This window comes from Vanellus vanellus (genome assembly GCF_965231255.1).
Source record: "Vanellus vanellus genome assembly, chromosome: 14".
NCBI lineage: Eukaryota > Metazoa > Chordata > Aves > Charadriiformes > Charadriidae > Vanellus > Vanellus vanellus.
Genome location: NC_138919.1, coordinates 4,190,151 through 4,208,057, shown reverse-complemented (window position 1 = coordinate 4,208,057; position 17,907 = coordinate 4,190,151). Strand labels below are relative to the sequence as shown.

The 17,907-nt window shown below is 36.4% G+C and overlaps 1 protein-coding gene across 2 annotated transcripts in view; it reads right to left on the bottom strand.

Moving 5' to 3' along the window:
* RBFOX1 (RNA binding fox-1 homolog 1) overlaps nucleotides 1-17,907 on the bottom strand; it is a gene marked incomplete at both ends in the record, with an annotated part of 1,320,957 nt that overhangs the window by 991,702 nt on the left and 311,348 nt on the right. For both annotated transcript variants that reach the window (XM_082490611.1, XM_082490609.1), the window contains one exon: nucleotides 17,826-17,858. In XM_082490611.1, coding sequence (XP_082346737.1) covers nucleotides 17,826-17,858 — 33 coding nt within the window. The remainder of the gene's footprint in view (nucleotides 1-17,825; nucleotides 17,859-17,907) is intronic.

Sequence of the window (17,907 nt, the reverse complement as noted above, 5' to 3'; positions counted from 1 at the left end):
CCGTTTTTGTGGAATCAACCAAAAGGCATTTCACAATTTCTTTGCAATATAGACAAATTCAATTTAACAGCTTTGGTAAACTGACTTCATCAAACATTATTTTTGCCTGGAAAGTTAGAATAAGCTGTCTGTCTCTGGAAAATACCATGATCCTGTTGCCCCCATCTTTCTCCGTAATTACCCACGTAAAATGCATGCATCTGCACAACTGAGATTGTAAAAGACAAGCAACAAGGGAAGTGCAGACTGTTACCAGCATCTGCCAGCAAGCCTTGCACCATATCAGTAGGGCTATATTACGCCTGTAACCTCTTGCCCTCCAAAGGAGACAGATAGAGCTAGAGGAAGACAAAAAGTAGGGCTGGATGCGCAACGGCCATCGCAGTGCTCCAAGCCTCTCAATTAGGCTGTGGTTGTAGACCTGCTTTGCCATCACTGCAGGATGAGGGAAATGGAGGCAGGGAGCCACAACTGCTGCTGGGAGATGCAGGGAAGTTCTGCCTTGCCTAAAACTGGGATTTTGCTGCCCTCATCAGTTGACAACACTTGGCAACTACCTGCTTTGCTTGTGCCTAAAGCTGGCCCTCATGGTAAGCTTCCCTGAAGGTGTTGTAGCTCATCAAAAGAATGCAATAAAGAGTTGGCTGTGGATCTAGGAGAGGTGGCCTCGCTACATGACAAAAAAAGTAAAATGAACTACTGCAAACTGTATATTCACTAATGAATTTCCTTCTAACAGTCGTAGGTTAAATACAAATGTCAACAACAGGATCCCAAGCTGTCCTCAATTTCATCAGTGAAATGGTCAGTGCAAGCTACTGACTCAAAAGGTAAATATTTAAAATAAAAATGTCAGACCAGAGAAATGCGCACTTTGCAAATCCAATTAAATAAAATCCCCAGGACAGGTTTTATAGTGATGATATCCCAGTAGTATTTCTGTACGCTTCTGTATTAAATCAGATCAATATAGGAATTTACTTATAACTGATTTTTGAGAGAGCTAAGCAATACACAATAGGATAAGTTCCCTATGAACACAGTGGAAAGCAGTTACTTCAGGTGAGAATGACAGAACAATGACCTTAATTTTACAGTATTGAAAACTCCATGTTCTTGAAAGAAATAACATGTCTGTATTAAAATTAACAGTATTCATTCACTGGCACCGTGAAGTTGATACAACAACTTTCTAACATAAAGGCCAAAAGTAGTTAACTACACAAAATACATGTTTATGGATATACCAAGGCTTAAAGAATAGATCCTTGTACCGATATTGTCATATACAGGAACTGGGTGACTATGTCAGATGATCAATACCCCACAGAGTATTCTTTTAAATACATTTGGTGCAAAATAGACGAAAAATAACTTCATTGTTTGCATTTTGTTTGGAAATTAGCTAGCCTACTTAGGTAACTGCTTAAAAGCAGATTGTGTCCCACGTGAAGGCAGGATGCTCACCCACAAGCTAGGTACTAGCTCGGGATGATGTGACATAGGCAAGGGAAAGTCTCTCCTCCTTCCCATTGGAAGTTCCATTAAATGAGATCATAAATACATGCTGCCTTTAACCATGTGCACAACACAATATGGCTCTTTGGGTTCAAGAACCATCCCTCATTATACCTCTCAGATTCTAAGACTTGCGGTGCCGGAATATTTCAGAGAAAGTTGAACATCTGCCCTCAATGCATCAGTTAGCAACACCACACTGCCTCACCTGGATCAACAGGATTCAGATTAAAAGTAATTTCCTAATCCTTCTCTTTGAGAGGGAAATATCTATGCATTTAAAACATCATCTGCTTCATTCCTTAGAGTTCAAACTCTTCCGCAGTCATCAGAAGAGCTTATCTGCAGTTCTAGACAAGTGGTAGAAACATTCAAAGTTATGTGTGAAAAGCAAACTGAGAAGAGTGATAAATTTGTCAGTGGTCAATATATTCAAAAATTTTAATCAAAATCTGAATACTGTAAAGATAAAACGCATCCTAATTACATAGTAAGCCAAAACAGTTTTCAAGTTGCTTTGATCTATTTAGTATTTCACATTCACAATTAAAAAGTGCCTAGTAACGTATTTACCTAAGAAGAGTTATGATCTCTCAGGAAATAAGGCTGTTTATTCTCATTTATAAATTTGAAACAACTGGTTTTACTTTTTTAAGGCAGGGTACAATATTTTTATGAATACAGCATTTTTATAAAAAAATATCATTTGACCAAGAAAACAAAGAGTTCTAAAAGAAAATGTACAATTAAAAGTTTCTCTCTGCTGTGTGTTTACAGAGTAAACTTCAAGTCAGTGAACACACAAACTAACTTTGCCCATAGATACCAATAAAGTTTCTAAAGACTAAATGAAAAAGAGGAAGTCCATAGAACAGCTAATTTAGTCGTGGTCAATTTCTGTTGTTATGTCTTTGAAAGGCTTCAGCTTCAAGTTCTGCTTCGTTGATTATTCACACAATTTTGAATTCTTAAACTTGTTTTTTCCTTTCACAAATTTAGTCTTATCTGCCCACCATATTAAAAAAAAAAAGCCACTAAAAAAAGACTTGTTTCTATCTTTGCCTCATTCAGATTTTTTTCATTTTCTGTGAGAACTAAATAAAGAATTGAGCTTGGCTTTTTGATGAGAAGGTAGTGTAATTCCTTCCATCGCTAGCTCAATGAAATGTCTTTCAAAGTCATAGAGCAGATCCTGAAAATACTGTATCCCAGTTTACTGAGTCTACCAAGTGTACTAACAAGAGCACCTGGGAAGTCACAGTTACTTGAGAGATCACCTTTTTCTTCTACGGCATGAGTAAATCTCACAGACAGGCAACTCAAAAAGCCTTACACTTGTGATTCACCAATGGAGCTGAAGCGGAAGACAAGCGCTGGCATACCATGCTGGTAACTACAGGGGTATGTGGGCTCCATTAAGGATAACCAGAGCTTTCTTCAGCAGTAGTATAGAAAATAAGACTGGGCAACCTACTCATAGTCTGAAAAGATGCCAAAGGGATTTATTTACTTTACTAGACCTACGCTGGTGAGGAAAGAAAAAAAAAACAACACACCAAAAAACCCACCACCCTTGATTTTTTTGACTGCTTTAAGAGTTTTTCCAAGACAAAAGGCCTTATTGCTCTTTTATCCCACTGCTCCTACTAGATGCCTGGGAGATTGCAAACAAGACTATTAATAAGAGGGGAAATAACTTCAATGAAAAGTGGTATTCTATAGTAAAAGGGCTTCTGGAGTTCTTATTTCTTCCCCCAACAAACAGCTCATTCTTATTTGGACCATGATCTCCAGGGACAACTTTGATTGCAGCAATGATTATTCATCAGGAATAAGTCATTAAAACATCTCACTCACAAATCTATTTTTATTCTCCAAACGAAGTGTGAAATGTTGAAGAAATACCACAAATGAGAATAAGCAGACTAATTTTTAAAGTAATTATTTCCATATCATTCATTTAAAGTGCCATCGTTAACCTGAGCATGTTGACATTTGCTTTCGTGAATTGCATGACTTTTAACCTGACAGTGCCTTTGTCCACATGCTGCTAAAATCTCTCTGCCTTCAGAAATGACAACCAAAGTGCCACTTATCCCAGGCACTCTGACCATATATTTAACTATGTTCTGCAGTATGCTAGCTGACAACCGCACAAGCAGAGGAATATTTTTTTCCCATAAAGAAAAATATCACCAAATTGAATTACTGTGCGAACGTGAGCAAACAAAATTTATTGAGAAAAATAACACTTAGTGAGATTATCTAATTAAAATTATTCAGACTTGCTTTGCAATATAAAGATTTCCGAAGGAGGACACCAGGTAGTACAGTAACTAGTCCATGCAAATGTATTAGCTTTGAGCTTTAACCCTACAACTGTCAGCTCTGATTGGAAAAATTATGTTCAAGGTTTTGTAGCAAGAAGTGATTAAGTGCATTTACAAAGTGAGGACATCAGTTCCCAAGCTACCTAACATCAATTAAAGGAGGCCAAATTAAATCGATGTTCTAATTCCACAAAATTAATGGTAACTTTTTTTTAATAGATGTAACAACATTTCCCCGAGGTCCTGTAATAAATTCTTATCACAGCAACTCATGTAGAAAGTAAATGGTTACCTATCCATGAAAATCTAATGTTTAAAATCAGTTATGGGAATGATGACAATAAGATTTCTAGTGGTTTCTGTGTTCTGCGCATTTAAAATTTGATTTACTGTTTCAGAGTTCTTTACTTTAAAACACTAAGGAAGCATGAAAGAAAAAACATTCTTGTTCATTATGGAAATATTCAGGAAACATTCATTTTTCACATTAGTTCATTTTAAATAGAGCATTCCTCTAAACTCATGGGATCGGGAGCTAATTAAGGTTACTTGTAATTACTTTTAATCAAAATGCAATCAAACTTCTTTACGACATTTTATAAAATGAAAAAGGGATTTTTTTTTCAGTATTTTTCATTTTTAAAGAGTTTGGTGACATAAACCAAACACTTCAATTTTCCACATCATCAGACCTGCTCAAGAGCATGCGACTCTGATGCAACTCTGGTATATGGATGTCAGTTAGGTAAAATTAGAACACTGAGCACATATAGGGGAAATATTGTGAAGCTGGTTATTAAAATTTTGCCACTTATATAGTTTAATTTGGGGTCTTTACAATAAAAAAGACCCCAAACGAAAACACAGACCATCCTCTGCAGGAACAGAAACACATCTGAAGACTGCTCAAGAAAATGAAAACAGAAAACCCAGGGAGTAAAATTCAGCTGACTGTTCAAAGCCCTGTTTCTGTAGTTGGGGCCATAGAATTGTTGATTAATGGCTTAAAATATTTTGTAATGTTACAGTCTTCCAGTGTTACGCATGGCATGGCAATTTCCACCTTAGGAAACCTCTAAATAAGTTCAAATACACGTTTACATGAGAACAACCGTACCTACCTTTAAAATTAATCGACCCCTTAAATTCAAATTACTACTCTATGTCTTCTTTTTAAAAAAATCGTAACCGTTAGAATTGAAAAAAAATACAAAGCGAGCATTTGCAAATACAAAAGAAAAATTGGACCATCTCACCCAGAAGCAGAAAAGCCTAACAGTGTCCTCTGATAACATACTCGATGGCATTTCAGTACCAGCATAAGAGGTATCAAGCCACTAACTCTACTATTAAGACTAAAATTCTTCTTTGTAACTTTTGTGCCAAAATATCTTCCATTCTTCAGCCCCCAATCAAACAAACAAACAAAAAGTATCTAAAAGATCTAAAAGTATCCCAGAACTAAAGAGAATTTTGGACTGGGTCACAGTATTGTGACAATTTACAACTTTTTTTTTTTTTTAATGAAATATATACCAACATTTTACCAATTTTTTTCTATAAATACTTTTTGTTTTGACAGATTAGCATTTTCAAACAAAGGATTACATGGTCAGAAAACAACGCCCAGAAAATCACCAGTCTCTACAGGGACAGAATAGAGACTAAGAGATCAGAGAGATTTTAGATGCAGTTTTGCAATCTAGAAGCTAATGTGAAGCCACCAACTACTTATAGCACAGTATCTCAGTGAGACTAGCTATTGGCAATAAGGAATTTAGTGCCAAATCACCTGTGGGAGAAGAAGCTCCATTAGTGGCTCACATGGCTGCTAAACTTTCACATTCTCGCTACCATAATGCACTTATAAGAAGAGACATATCTGACTACTCTATATGACTCCTGTAATTTGAGCATTAATTAATCTGAAGACAAGGAAAAATTTCTTCACTTTGAGGGTGGCAAAGCACTGGAACAGGCCGCCCAGAGAGGCTGTGGAGCCTCCTTCTCTGGAGATATTCAAAACCTGCCTGGATGGGTTCCTGTGCAGCCTGATCCAGGTGAACCTCTTTGGCAGGGGGGTTGGACAGGATGATCTCTAAAGGGCCCATCCAAACCCTACCATCCTGTAATTCTGTAATTTGGTGTTTAAATTATTCAGTAAAGAGCCATGAACCTAACTTTCTGCCAGTTACAGCTACATTCAAAAATACCTGTTATCACTGTTCTAACTGTTCTTGAGGTTTTGTGTAATGTCTCCCCTAAAATACTGTACAGAGCAATAGAGAATCATAATTGAATACACAGTCCATATAACAATGAATAAAGTATTTATTAGAAGTTTAACAGAGACAAGATTAAACGAGTTTGCCTGTCTGGTTTTGTTTTCTGTTGATATTAGTTTAGGCCTCAATCTGCTTTTCTGATTCTCTTCTGAAAACCAGGCTTCAAAACCAACTTACAAACAGTATTAAGTTGGCTTCTTGGGTTAAGTCAATGCAAGACAAACTAAACTAATGAACACAACACAGTTCTTAGAACACTGATTTATAAATCAAGTACATTCCTGTTGTTGATTTAGAAAGCTGTTTTGTAACACAGGTTTTGTAGTGATGCATCAAAATTCACTAAACACCATAGATACTTCCTCCTAAAACATTCTTGTGGTCTCTTGACAATTGGGAGCTTTTCCAACACATAATCATCTATGTTCATCTGTAGATGCCCTTCTGTTATTTGCCAGAATAAATCATCTAGAGCTCAAACACTATGTTGTTTTCAATTTCATTTTTTTCTAAAATCATGCTCTATGCGAGGAGCTGTTCAGCTGGGAGCTACTTTGCCTCCCCAGAGAAGTTAGAGCACAAACATTCACCGAATCCAGAGCAGGAATGAAATTCTCTTGTTATGTTTGAAGTCTAAGAATGTAAAGTCTGCAGAAAAAAGTAATCGAGTCAAAAAAAAAAAAAAAAAAAAGATTGAACTCTCTGAGCTTCTCCAGATGATTTGGAATCTACTCTGAATTTCTTCAAATCCTATATCCTATACACTACAACATTCACCATGTCCTTTGGCACTAAGGAAGAAGAAAACGAGATAAAGCAAGGAAGAGTTAATTTTCAAATGAACTGCTGTGAGTTAGTCTGTTCTGTTATGGAAACCCTGTGAAGATGATTCTGAAGACTTTAGCCTATTCTCATAATCATAAACTCCCAATCAAACAGACAGTATCCTTTGGCCAGGAAAACACTTTACTCATTCTGCAAATAATTCAGCATATGCAAATATTTCATCATAATGTGAATAAACTGCTTTCAGACTACAGATAATTGGAAACTCTCTATCAGACCAGAAATAGGACTCCTGTTTCAATGGCAAAGAAATGTGGAACTGCTGGGAAAAAAAATGTGCCTCAACAGGCTAATACATACCCTGGGCTGCAGTCTGTCACCTGCCCTTTTATAAGATGAAAGCTGCAGATCCTCCTCTGTATCCCAAAGCACACTGTTGCTTCACCCACAACAGAAATATTTCAATTATACCATCTGAGAAAACTCAAGATTGAAAGGGTAGAAGAGGAAATTTTTTGGCTATGCCATGTTGACCCCTCTTCAAAGATGTCCTTACTGACGAGGAGGAAGGGGTATGTTTCACCCATTCCTTGCTCAGCTTCCCCACTTTCCTCCATGACATGACAGTCTCTCTCCCAGGTCTATTCATCTATTTTTCTCACCTTTGTAAAGCTGGGCAGGAGTTTCCCTCTCCCATTCTCCTGGAAGCAGATACACTGCAGGTACCTGCACCACAGGTACACCAATGCAGGTACTACTGTTCATGTTCCCAGTACCTTACTGTGTGAAAAGCAGGAGCCAAAGAACAACGCTTTTTTTTTTTTCTTGCCTCTATCACAGCATTATATAACAGCCACTGCCACTCCAGTTTTAAATCACCTCAAACCCTATGTTTTTACAGGAGGATAGAAAACACAGGTAGCGGCTAGCCAAACATGAATGGAAAAGCAGACGGTTTTAATAGTTCAGTCAAAAGAAAAAAAAATGTACACGCACTGCTCGCACACAACACCTCACAAGTCTAGCCATTCACCTTTGCAGCAAGTATCGCTAATAAATAAAGCTTTTTGTTTAAAATATACAAGGTGAATGGTCAGCAGGACCTTTCCAAAGCCTCCTAGTGAAGGAAAGATGTCCCAAAACAAAATGCTGTTTGGCTCATAATTGCTTTACTGGTGAATTAACTTACGTAAAACCTGTTTTTCACAAACCCATTATTTCCCCTAAACATAAGCCCATAATACTGTATAACTTCTGCAATCAATGCTTTTGTACTGATTGAAAACTACATTACTTCTGCACTTCAGTGGGTTTTCTTGTTTGTTTTCTCCAAACTACTTACATTTCATTCATAAACTTTTGCCAGAATATGCTTTGCCCGTTGCATGCACGTAGTTAAGCAGCAGTACAAGGCTTACTTACTAAGAAATACCGTCCTTTCTGCATTTTTACATAATGCCATTTTTAATAACGTCTTATGCAGCCACTTTAGTGCTATTAGTCTAGTGGCTTTGTAAAACATGACTTACTCCTTCACTGATGGGGCAGGCTTATTTCTTTGCATATCCCCCACTACTGCCTTACTTCAAATATCAGTACACCTGCATCTTGAGCCATACAAAGAAAGAGTACATTGATAATATTTGTGTTTGCATATGTGCATGGCCTAGAAGGCATAACTATTGCGTTAACCTCAGCTCACAGACTGTAAACGAGAAAACTGATCACATTTAAAACTTTAACAGGTGTCAACCCAAGTTAACCACACTACACAGGTAAGTGCTTAGCTGTGCTTCAGACGGAAAGCTCTTTCTTGGCACTTTTAAGGTAGAAGGCCAGCTGACTGAGGAAAAGACCAAAACCAGAGAGGGCTATGTTGCAGTGATTCATTCTATCACATTAATTAAAACATTAAGTTGTTGAAATAAATTACTGCTGAAAAATATATGTTTTTTGACAAGATATTGCAGTCCCCAAGCCACTGGGAACTTTTCCTGTTTAACAGTAAGGTGGGGGGAATGATAATTAACAATTCGGACTTCTTTATATGCCTAAGCTTCTACCACCTTCTACCTAAATTAAGATCATATCCACTGCTCTTAAAAACTGGTACACCTCCATTAAAGTTTATGAAGCTCTGGCAATTTACGTGGCAGAGAACTTGGCCTGTGGTTTGTTTAAAGATTACAAGCTTTGTCTGCAAAGATTACAATTCCACATGGAATTCAGCTATCTTTAATTTATACAGCTGCCCATGTCAGCCAATGAAACAGAACAATAAAAATTTACACCACATTTCTATATTCTTATAGGTACCTAGGAAAGGAAATTTTTTATCACATTATTTTACATTGTACCTATGCAATCCCATCTTTTTCCCCTGCTGTTACAAATTTTTTTTGTTCAACATCAAAAGAAAACTTTTTTCCTAGTTATAAAAATAAAAGAAGAAAAACTTTATTCACCATACTTTACAATAACAGAATTTCCAGTGTATAAATTGAGTAACCAACTGTACCCTTGAAAACATGACTTAGAATAATTAGTCAAAAGAAATAGAAGTCTCCAAACAAATTCCACTAGGTCTGAGGATGGAAGAAATCTTTATAAGCATCAGAAAAAACCTTAGTTTGAAATGGGTGGCTTCTTATTTTAAATAACCAATGGTATTTTCAACTAAAAGGCCCTTTTTATTTTTTTTCTGTGATTACACTTTCTTCTACCTATGTACTTCATAAATATGACAATTGTTGCCAATGATTTTTCACAGCATATGGCCAAGAGATACATACAATATTAATGGAAAGAGCATGCAAAAGCCTTCTTAATGTTAATCCTTGCAGAATGAAGAGGTTTATCTTCAAACAAAGATCTACTTAAAGATGTTCGTGATAGCTGAGGAATTCATCTCCAATTCGTTTTGCCCACGGCGTGCCACATTGCTATCTTTCCCACAGCAACATGCAAGAAGCAAACTAAGATGTCATATACATAATACAGAGATAAAAAATGACCCTATTTCCATGTCCATGTGATAAATGGAATGCAAGTTCAGTGAACACATATTTGCACATTAATTGAACTGCATGACTCTGTCCTGTTCAATCAAGTCACTACTGTATGTACCACAGGAAATTTTTCCCCAAGAATCATTAAACCAACTTTATCACTCAAACACATGCACATTTTCACCTACTTATCTTCTTGCCTTGCCAAGATAGAGAAAAAAAAAAAAAAGGTACCTCTGCATATTCACATGATTGAAAACACACACGCATGAATTTATATATTACTACATCACATTAATATGATGAGAATCTGGACTAAGTGTCACTGTTTATTGTAATAATCGGCGAACAAAGGTACTTGATCAACTTTTGTAGCCTATAAATATTTAGGAGACATTCAGGCTTTGAGAATATTAAGTTTTCCCTTAGAAATCAAGTTTCCTTTGGCTGATTTAATCATCAAGATCAATACGGCACATCTACAGTTCTGACAGTATGATACTCTTGAAATTCACAACAAAAGGACAGGGAAAAGTGTGATTAATACAGCATCTTCAAAATCTTCTTCAAAACACGTTAAGATTCTTGCACAGGCAGTGAAAACTTACAACATCTAGCAAGAAGACATAGAATTAAACTAAGAAACAGAAACAATAAACGAAGTGCACTTTCGAATCAATACTAACCCTTTACTGAGACCAGCTTATATTCATTTCTGTTGCCACCAAATTACTGGTGCACATTGCTGAAACATATTCTGGAGCCATATATTCATAAAAATGTGTGTGTGAGTATATAGACACAGAAAACCATACATGGTGGTTCACAGTTGTCATTATTTTATTAAACCTAATTATCTTCAGAAGCCTCTGTAGGAGTTCTATCCAAACAGATTGGGGGGGGGGATATGTTGCATTCTCTAGATCCCTGGAGGAAAATTTCAATTTGAGACTTACTGGTTTATATTAATCTAAACAGCCTTGTCAGAAGTTGTATAGATCTGGATGAGGACACTTCCCCTTTAATAGCACACTTTCCAAAGCACAATGAAATCCCAGTCTGAACAAAATGCCAGACTTCTGTCACACACTGTTTTATAAACAGCTTTAGAGTCCTGACCAAAGGGACTGAGAAGCATTTGAGTGACAAAAGGACAAAAAAGAAGCCTAGGAAAACTTAACAAAGCAGACCTCACAAGAACATAGAGGGTCTAAAAATAAAAACTAATAAAAAAAAAAAGAAATCTAAACAAACAATTAAAAGACTGTTTCCAGAGATAGGGACTTCATTAGGGAAAACTGTGCATCTTTAAATGAAGCAAATTTAGGTAACTGACTTAGTCCATGCACCATTTTTCACCCACAGATTAAAAAAAAAAAAAAAAAAATCCTAGTCCAAAACCTGTGTAGATGATGGAGCCTCAGCTATTAGCGCCACACATATGTATCTGCATGGTATAGTAATGCTGAAGATTTTAGTAAACAAATATTATTATCTTGTTTTGCAATCACTCTCCTAGAAGCACCACAAAGCACTTGGGTGCATGTTCAGACTGTACTGGGACAGCTGAAAAAAAAACCAAACTCATTTTTAAGAGCTTGCAAGACTGGAACTAAGTAAAGACAATTTGTGTGATCAAGTCTTTGCCAAACTGCTTGACAGCTAATGCCTAGTACTTATTTAAACAAATACAAAATGAAGGCTAGAGTTCCAATGGCATCTTTTATAAATGCTCTTTTCAATAATATATATTCATAAATTAGTCAACTAGTTATGTCTAAACACGATTCAATATATTTGGGTTTTTATGAAAGTTTGTAATTTCCATTCATTATCTTTTGTTGAACTATTTGCCTTACAATGATAGAAGCTTCTTCTCCTCTGAGTAAAGCATTCCTCAAACCATAAATTATATCCTACAGTTTTGACATCATTTATTTTCATAGCATTATACATGCCAACCTTTTGACTACTCAAGATCAAAAGAGTTGCTCTCCAGGCTCATATTTCACTATAGCTCTCATATTTTATGCAGCAAATTAGGTTTTACAGTAGCAGCTACAGCAAGACTGTCTCCCACACTGCACAGCTTAAAATTACTGTAGAGGATTTCACATTGAAGGAGCATGATCCTATAAATTCATGCTCAAGTAAAAAATGGATAAAAACTTCCTATAATTCCTTCCCATCCATTTTGTATAGTTTTTATGCGTATACATGTAACTAATGTGGTTAAACCTCGAAACTATAAAAGGTAGTCAGGATTCTGCCTTTGATAATAAAACTTAGAGAGGAATCTAGAAAATACTAACAAAGGCAGGTATTTTAAGTGTTCAGAGGGGGATGCACTCAAATCACGTTCAAAGGTCACCTACCAGGCGTGCACTGCTATGAATTTCTTTTCTGCTACATTTGGAATGTCCATATTAACTTGTCAAGATAATTGCTACAGCTGGGAGTTCCTGTCACTGACAATCAAGAGTTTATTAGGTATCTGAAGACACAGGTAGGTGCTCAGCAGGATTTATATGTGACACTGAATTACCCATAGACACCTTTCAGTGGGAGTTCAGACCCTTACTCAGCTTATACACTTGTAAAATACTTTTCAGTGGAAATTATTTACGGGTAAACATCAAAATAACTTCTGCACAGTTATAGCTGTTTAAAGCTTGACAAGTAAAAATTACTTTGACATATAATTCTTGCATTTACACTTGAAATTATGAATATTCTTAGTAGTAATATAATTACCCATTGATTGCAATTTATTTTTTTAAACTAGTCATACCTATTTATACATAATTTGTGATGGTTTATGACTCAGTCAAATTCGAAGGGATTTCAACGGATCGAGCAAAAAGGACCATCTTACTGTAATAATTATCCTCTTGATAAATTCTTAAGTCCTGCTACAAACTATAGAGATGGTAAAACCCTTAGAATAACCATCATTATGACCAAATGGAAAGCATTAGGCTACACTTGTACAGAAATTGCTAGTGCTCTTTAAAATGCAAACATTTTCTTGCTCTAAATAAATTAAAGATACAAACATTAAAAAATAATAATAGCAGATTCTTTATCAGTCATCATGACTGATCACTCAATGACTCATTCTTCTTTTATGAAGAGGGAATATACAGCTGGATAGGATTAACACTGCATAGGTTAAATCAAATACCTCGGCTGATGCAAAGTATTGATGCATCAGAAAAGGGAGAGGCTATAATCCATCCATTCATTCTGAAAAAGCAATCTCAAAATAGAAATGGAAATGTCTTCTGTCCTGAGCACGTACTTACCCTGGAGTGATGGCAGACTAGGTCCTTGCATGTTAAGTGTGCTTTGGAGAATAAAGTAGGACACACGGGGGCTAGGAAGACTGAATGACATGCTTTTATCTACCACCGATTTTTAACACACCACCTGCAATTTATCCTGAGACCAATCAACCAAGTAATCATGTTTCCCCAAATAAAGTTCCACTGATATCATAGTTTTCCCACAGGAATAAATCAGACAGCCAACAGGATTTAAAAATTACTCAAATACTAGTAAAAACACTTATAAGTCTACTAGGAATAGAGCACACTGCAAACTATCAAAACAATAACAGTAGAATAGAAAGATGCGTATTTTCTTAGAAAGTTCTGCTATCTGTTTACACGCGCTCTTTTACTGACTCCTTCCCAAAAACGAATTAGTTCACTTTGGCATTAAAACTCGGAAAAACAGATAGCATGGTCCTGCTGGCAATGAAACTCCACGGTTCTGCTACTGACCTGCTACACGACTTTCTTCATTTCACTCTAGCCATTTTATGTATTATCTACCAAAGTGCGCAAGACCTTTGAAATACTGTGTAACACATGCCTGTACACAACCTGAAAGACTAGGATTCCAACTGGGGCCTCTAGGCATTAGTGTAATGCAAACAGACAATAATATCAGCAAGCACAAATGCTCTGAATAGCTTTCAGACCGTATCTGCTTAAGACACCTTGCATACGCATCTCACATCATTCATGCAAACGTATTTCCACAGCACCACAAGCATACATGATTTTCCATAAAAATTTTACAAACAACAAATAAATAAAACAATTCTCTGTCCTGTCAGAGGATTTTTGTCCACCCCACTCACAGAGCAGCAAAAGGGCGACTGAAGCGTAACACATTTACTGGCCTTTTCAGAATCACGCTACTCACCAGGCCTGACCTATTCCTTCCATGTAAGGAAAGTGGGGGGCTTAACAGTGACATTTCCTGATAATCAAGGACCTTATGGATTGCAGTATAAATCAGTCACAGATTTGTTATCGTTAGAGCCATATTCTGCTTACTATTCTGAGGTTTTCCTTAAACTCTGATTTAATAACCTCCTTGGCTTTGCGCTGATTTTGATTTCCAGTTTTATTGAGACATATTGGCAGCCTTTTCTTTATGAGAACATTCTTTTATGAGACATTCTTCCCCAAAAAGCAGGCAGAGACCTCACACTCAGTTATACTAAACTTGTATTTCAATCAGGCATGACCTCTAACTTCTCACAAGAAGAAGGGCTTGAACTTCACTGTATCATTTATTCAAACGTTGGGGAGGAAAACAGGAATCATAAGCAGCTTTCTGTTCTCTATTTTGGTAATGATTTTTGTTTCAGGAAGAGGAAAAGAAATTATGCTTTCCCCAACATAACATTTGTTTATACAAACAGCTCATTAGAAAGAAGGACACTCTGGAAAAAGTCACATGGTTACCGAACAAGATATCTTTTGAAGGGGACAAATGTATATTCAAAAAAGCAACAGAAGGACTAGACTGCCATATACCTGTATTAGTTAAAAGTTAGCGGACCTGAAAAAAGTCATTCCTCAAACTGTGTTGTTCCGGGAAATTACACAAAAATTTTATTATGAAGTATTGTGTATGTTATGGCAATTTATACAGTGTATAGCTGTATTTGAGACTCTTCTCAGGCCCATTTGTAATGACATCAACACAATCTGTTATATGTTTTATTGTGCAAGAGATCAGAGTAATTTTTGATAAAAATATGAATATTTGACTACCTATGAACAAGTTATTCTTTTTTAAGATGCTTCTAACTTGCATGCTTACAAGACTATGACACTAAAAGACACAACGTAGGCAGATTTGGCAATTATTCATGGAAGGCTTCGCTGCTGACAGCTTTGACTCTGTCACTATTTGTTGCCCCTTTGTGTTAAAAATGGAAGAAAGGTCTTTGGATTACTTGACAGCTTCCTCTAGACGTACTTGTTTCTCTACGGTTTGTATGCGGTAACCAGTATTTAGGGGAAAAAAAAAAAAACAAAAAAAACACACCAAAATCTTGTTTGTATCTTCCTAAACCATTCAATACTAATACAAACATGGTAAGTTTTCATTCCCACTTCATACAAATTCAGTAAGGGAACACAGCTATGTTAACTAAGAAGAAAAAGAGGAATAATCAAATTTCAAGACTACTTGGATCAACAGTTGAAGAACAACCAAACTGCAGTTCTAATAAAAATATTTTAGAAAGCAAACATATGTACTTTTTTTTTTTTCCAAAAGTAGACCAGAGATCTTGCAACACAAGCACTACACAATAGCAAAGAACTGAGAAGCTCAAATAAGTTAAGACGAGACACAAAAGTAAGCCAGAACAATGCTATTTTGGTTTGTATCTTTCTCAGGACTGTTCATGAAGACAAAAGAGGGGGGAAAAAAAAAATCAAGCAAAACGTGAGGCCACTGTTCTTAAACCTGAGGAAATATCTTGTATGGCATCCACACAAACAGTTATTTAAGGTGTGTTAGCCTCAAAAGATGCCAAAACTGTACTATGTTATGCCTAATATACAGTGCACTATGTAGGACACAGGAAGAAATCTTAGGAAGTTTGCCATTATCTGAAAGGAGTAATTTCCCTCAAGTTGAAAACTGTCTCTAATTCAAAAACTCAGCAACTAGTTCTGCATGCTTATTATTCTTTTTAGTTGTTACTCTTGTGAGTTATTCGACTGAATTCAGTAGGACTACTTACAAACAACACTAACACCCTGATTCAGGAAAGGACTTAAACATCCTTTACCTTCAATTATGATTTTCCCTGTATTGGGGAATTTTGGCATTTCCTCTGAATGCTTTCACGAATGGGAGAAACAGCATCTAGTGACACCCTCTTACATACAGATTTGTGCCTACTAAGTCTGCTGGTCCATGGGCTGAAGCACAAAGGCCAATTGATAAGCTTTTTTAAGAACCACCAATGTGTTAACTCTCTTAAGGTTTCCAAATGGTGAAAGTACTAACAAACAAAGCAACACAATTGATCAACTCAGAAACGTGTAATATTTCTAGAATTTTACACACACAAAAGAAAAAGGTATATGGGAACATCTTCCAAATAAATGACAAAACAGACTTTATAAGGGAGCAAAATCAGTAGTAGTACCCGTGTACAGTGACAAATCTAAGGCCCAAAAATCCCATTACAAAACAAGAAACTGGAAGTTACTATTTATTAGTGGACTCCATTGATGTAAGAGCAACAGGCATTTAAAACAGTGCAACAGTGGAAAAAACAGATACAAATCCTACTCCCGAAACTCTCTGAGACAAGCCAAGTATGCAATTGAATCAGACCAGCAAAACTGAACACTAATATTACAATCTTAATCTAAATAAAAATTAATTATGCGTTTCTTTTACAGTTTGCAAGTGAAATTGTGTCCTTGTTCTTTAAAGTAACTAGCACAGTTTATCTATTCTCTTTAATAATGCAATTTAATTCACCAAAGGTTTGTATTAAAAATTTATCTGACTAGAGCAGTTAGAGTCACCTAGACATTTTGCCATAGTTAAACATTAGCTTTGGAGTACATCACAAATTCCCTCCTGTGAGTCCAAGACCCATTTCATACAGAAATACTCTCAGCTTCCAATTGACACTCCATTTAAATGAGTCAGTAACTGTGCACTGAATAAAAATCTCTGTCAGTTGTTACAAGTGCAGTGACTTATTCAATAGCAATGTTCAAAAGAGACAAATGCGGTGTAATACACATTAGCGGTCACAAAGGCCTGCTATTTGTGTTTTAGCAATCAGTTATTCAAAACATAATCCAGCAATATGATGTTATCACCTCTAAGAATAGTGTTAGACCCATCAAGACCATTTAAAGTACTTCACGCATAAATAGAAAAGCTGAAAAAATAAATGCGAATCCAAAATAATCAATCTAAACTGTAACAATGTCAAGCACCCAATGCGGGCAACATACAATACCATTAATCATAGAATCATAGGGTTGGAAGGGACCTCTGGGTTAATGTCGTTCCAGAATTTAACAAGAATTCAGCTAGTAGCATTCTGTCATAAAACTAAACTTCTCTCCCCTGTCCCATTCTGTTCAAACAGCTCATGTCATATGGCACCAGATAAGTGAGGCAAGCTAGACACGGCCTTGGAAGGAATGCATGCCAACCACCACAACCGACTCTGGAGCAGATACAATGCCGTCTTTGCTGTAAAGCAAAGTAGAAAAATTGAAGAGCATAGGGAAAAGGTCAGACAGCCCCCTTCTGTCAATGGGAAATTGTAACACGTGCTCAACAAAGCTCCGAACTATGCAGTTTCAACACCATGGAAATCTTCACAAAGACTTACTTAATGCTAAAACTTTCCTAGGAAGACTTTATCAGCTTAAACATTGTTATAGCAAGACAAGAATTCCAAAGATTGGTTCATGAAACACTAGAATTAGCACCAGCGCCATAGTGAGGTCTCTTAAATTTTCACCCCAAAATTGTAAGAAAGCTAGCCCCACTATCAAAACTGCAGACAGCTATTTAACATTCGGGCAGTATAAGACAGGATTTCCTACCTCAGCTTTGCTGGCAGCCAGCGTTGTCAGAACCTGAAAATTACAGGAAAAACGCATTAGTATTGATTCAACATAAGAGGAG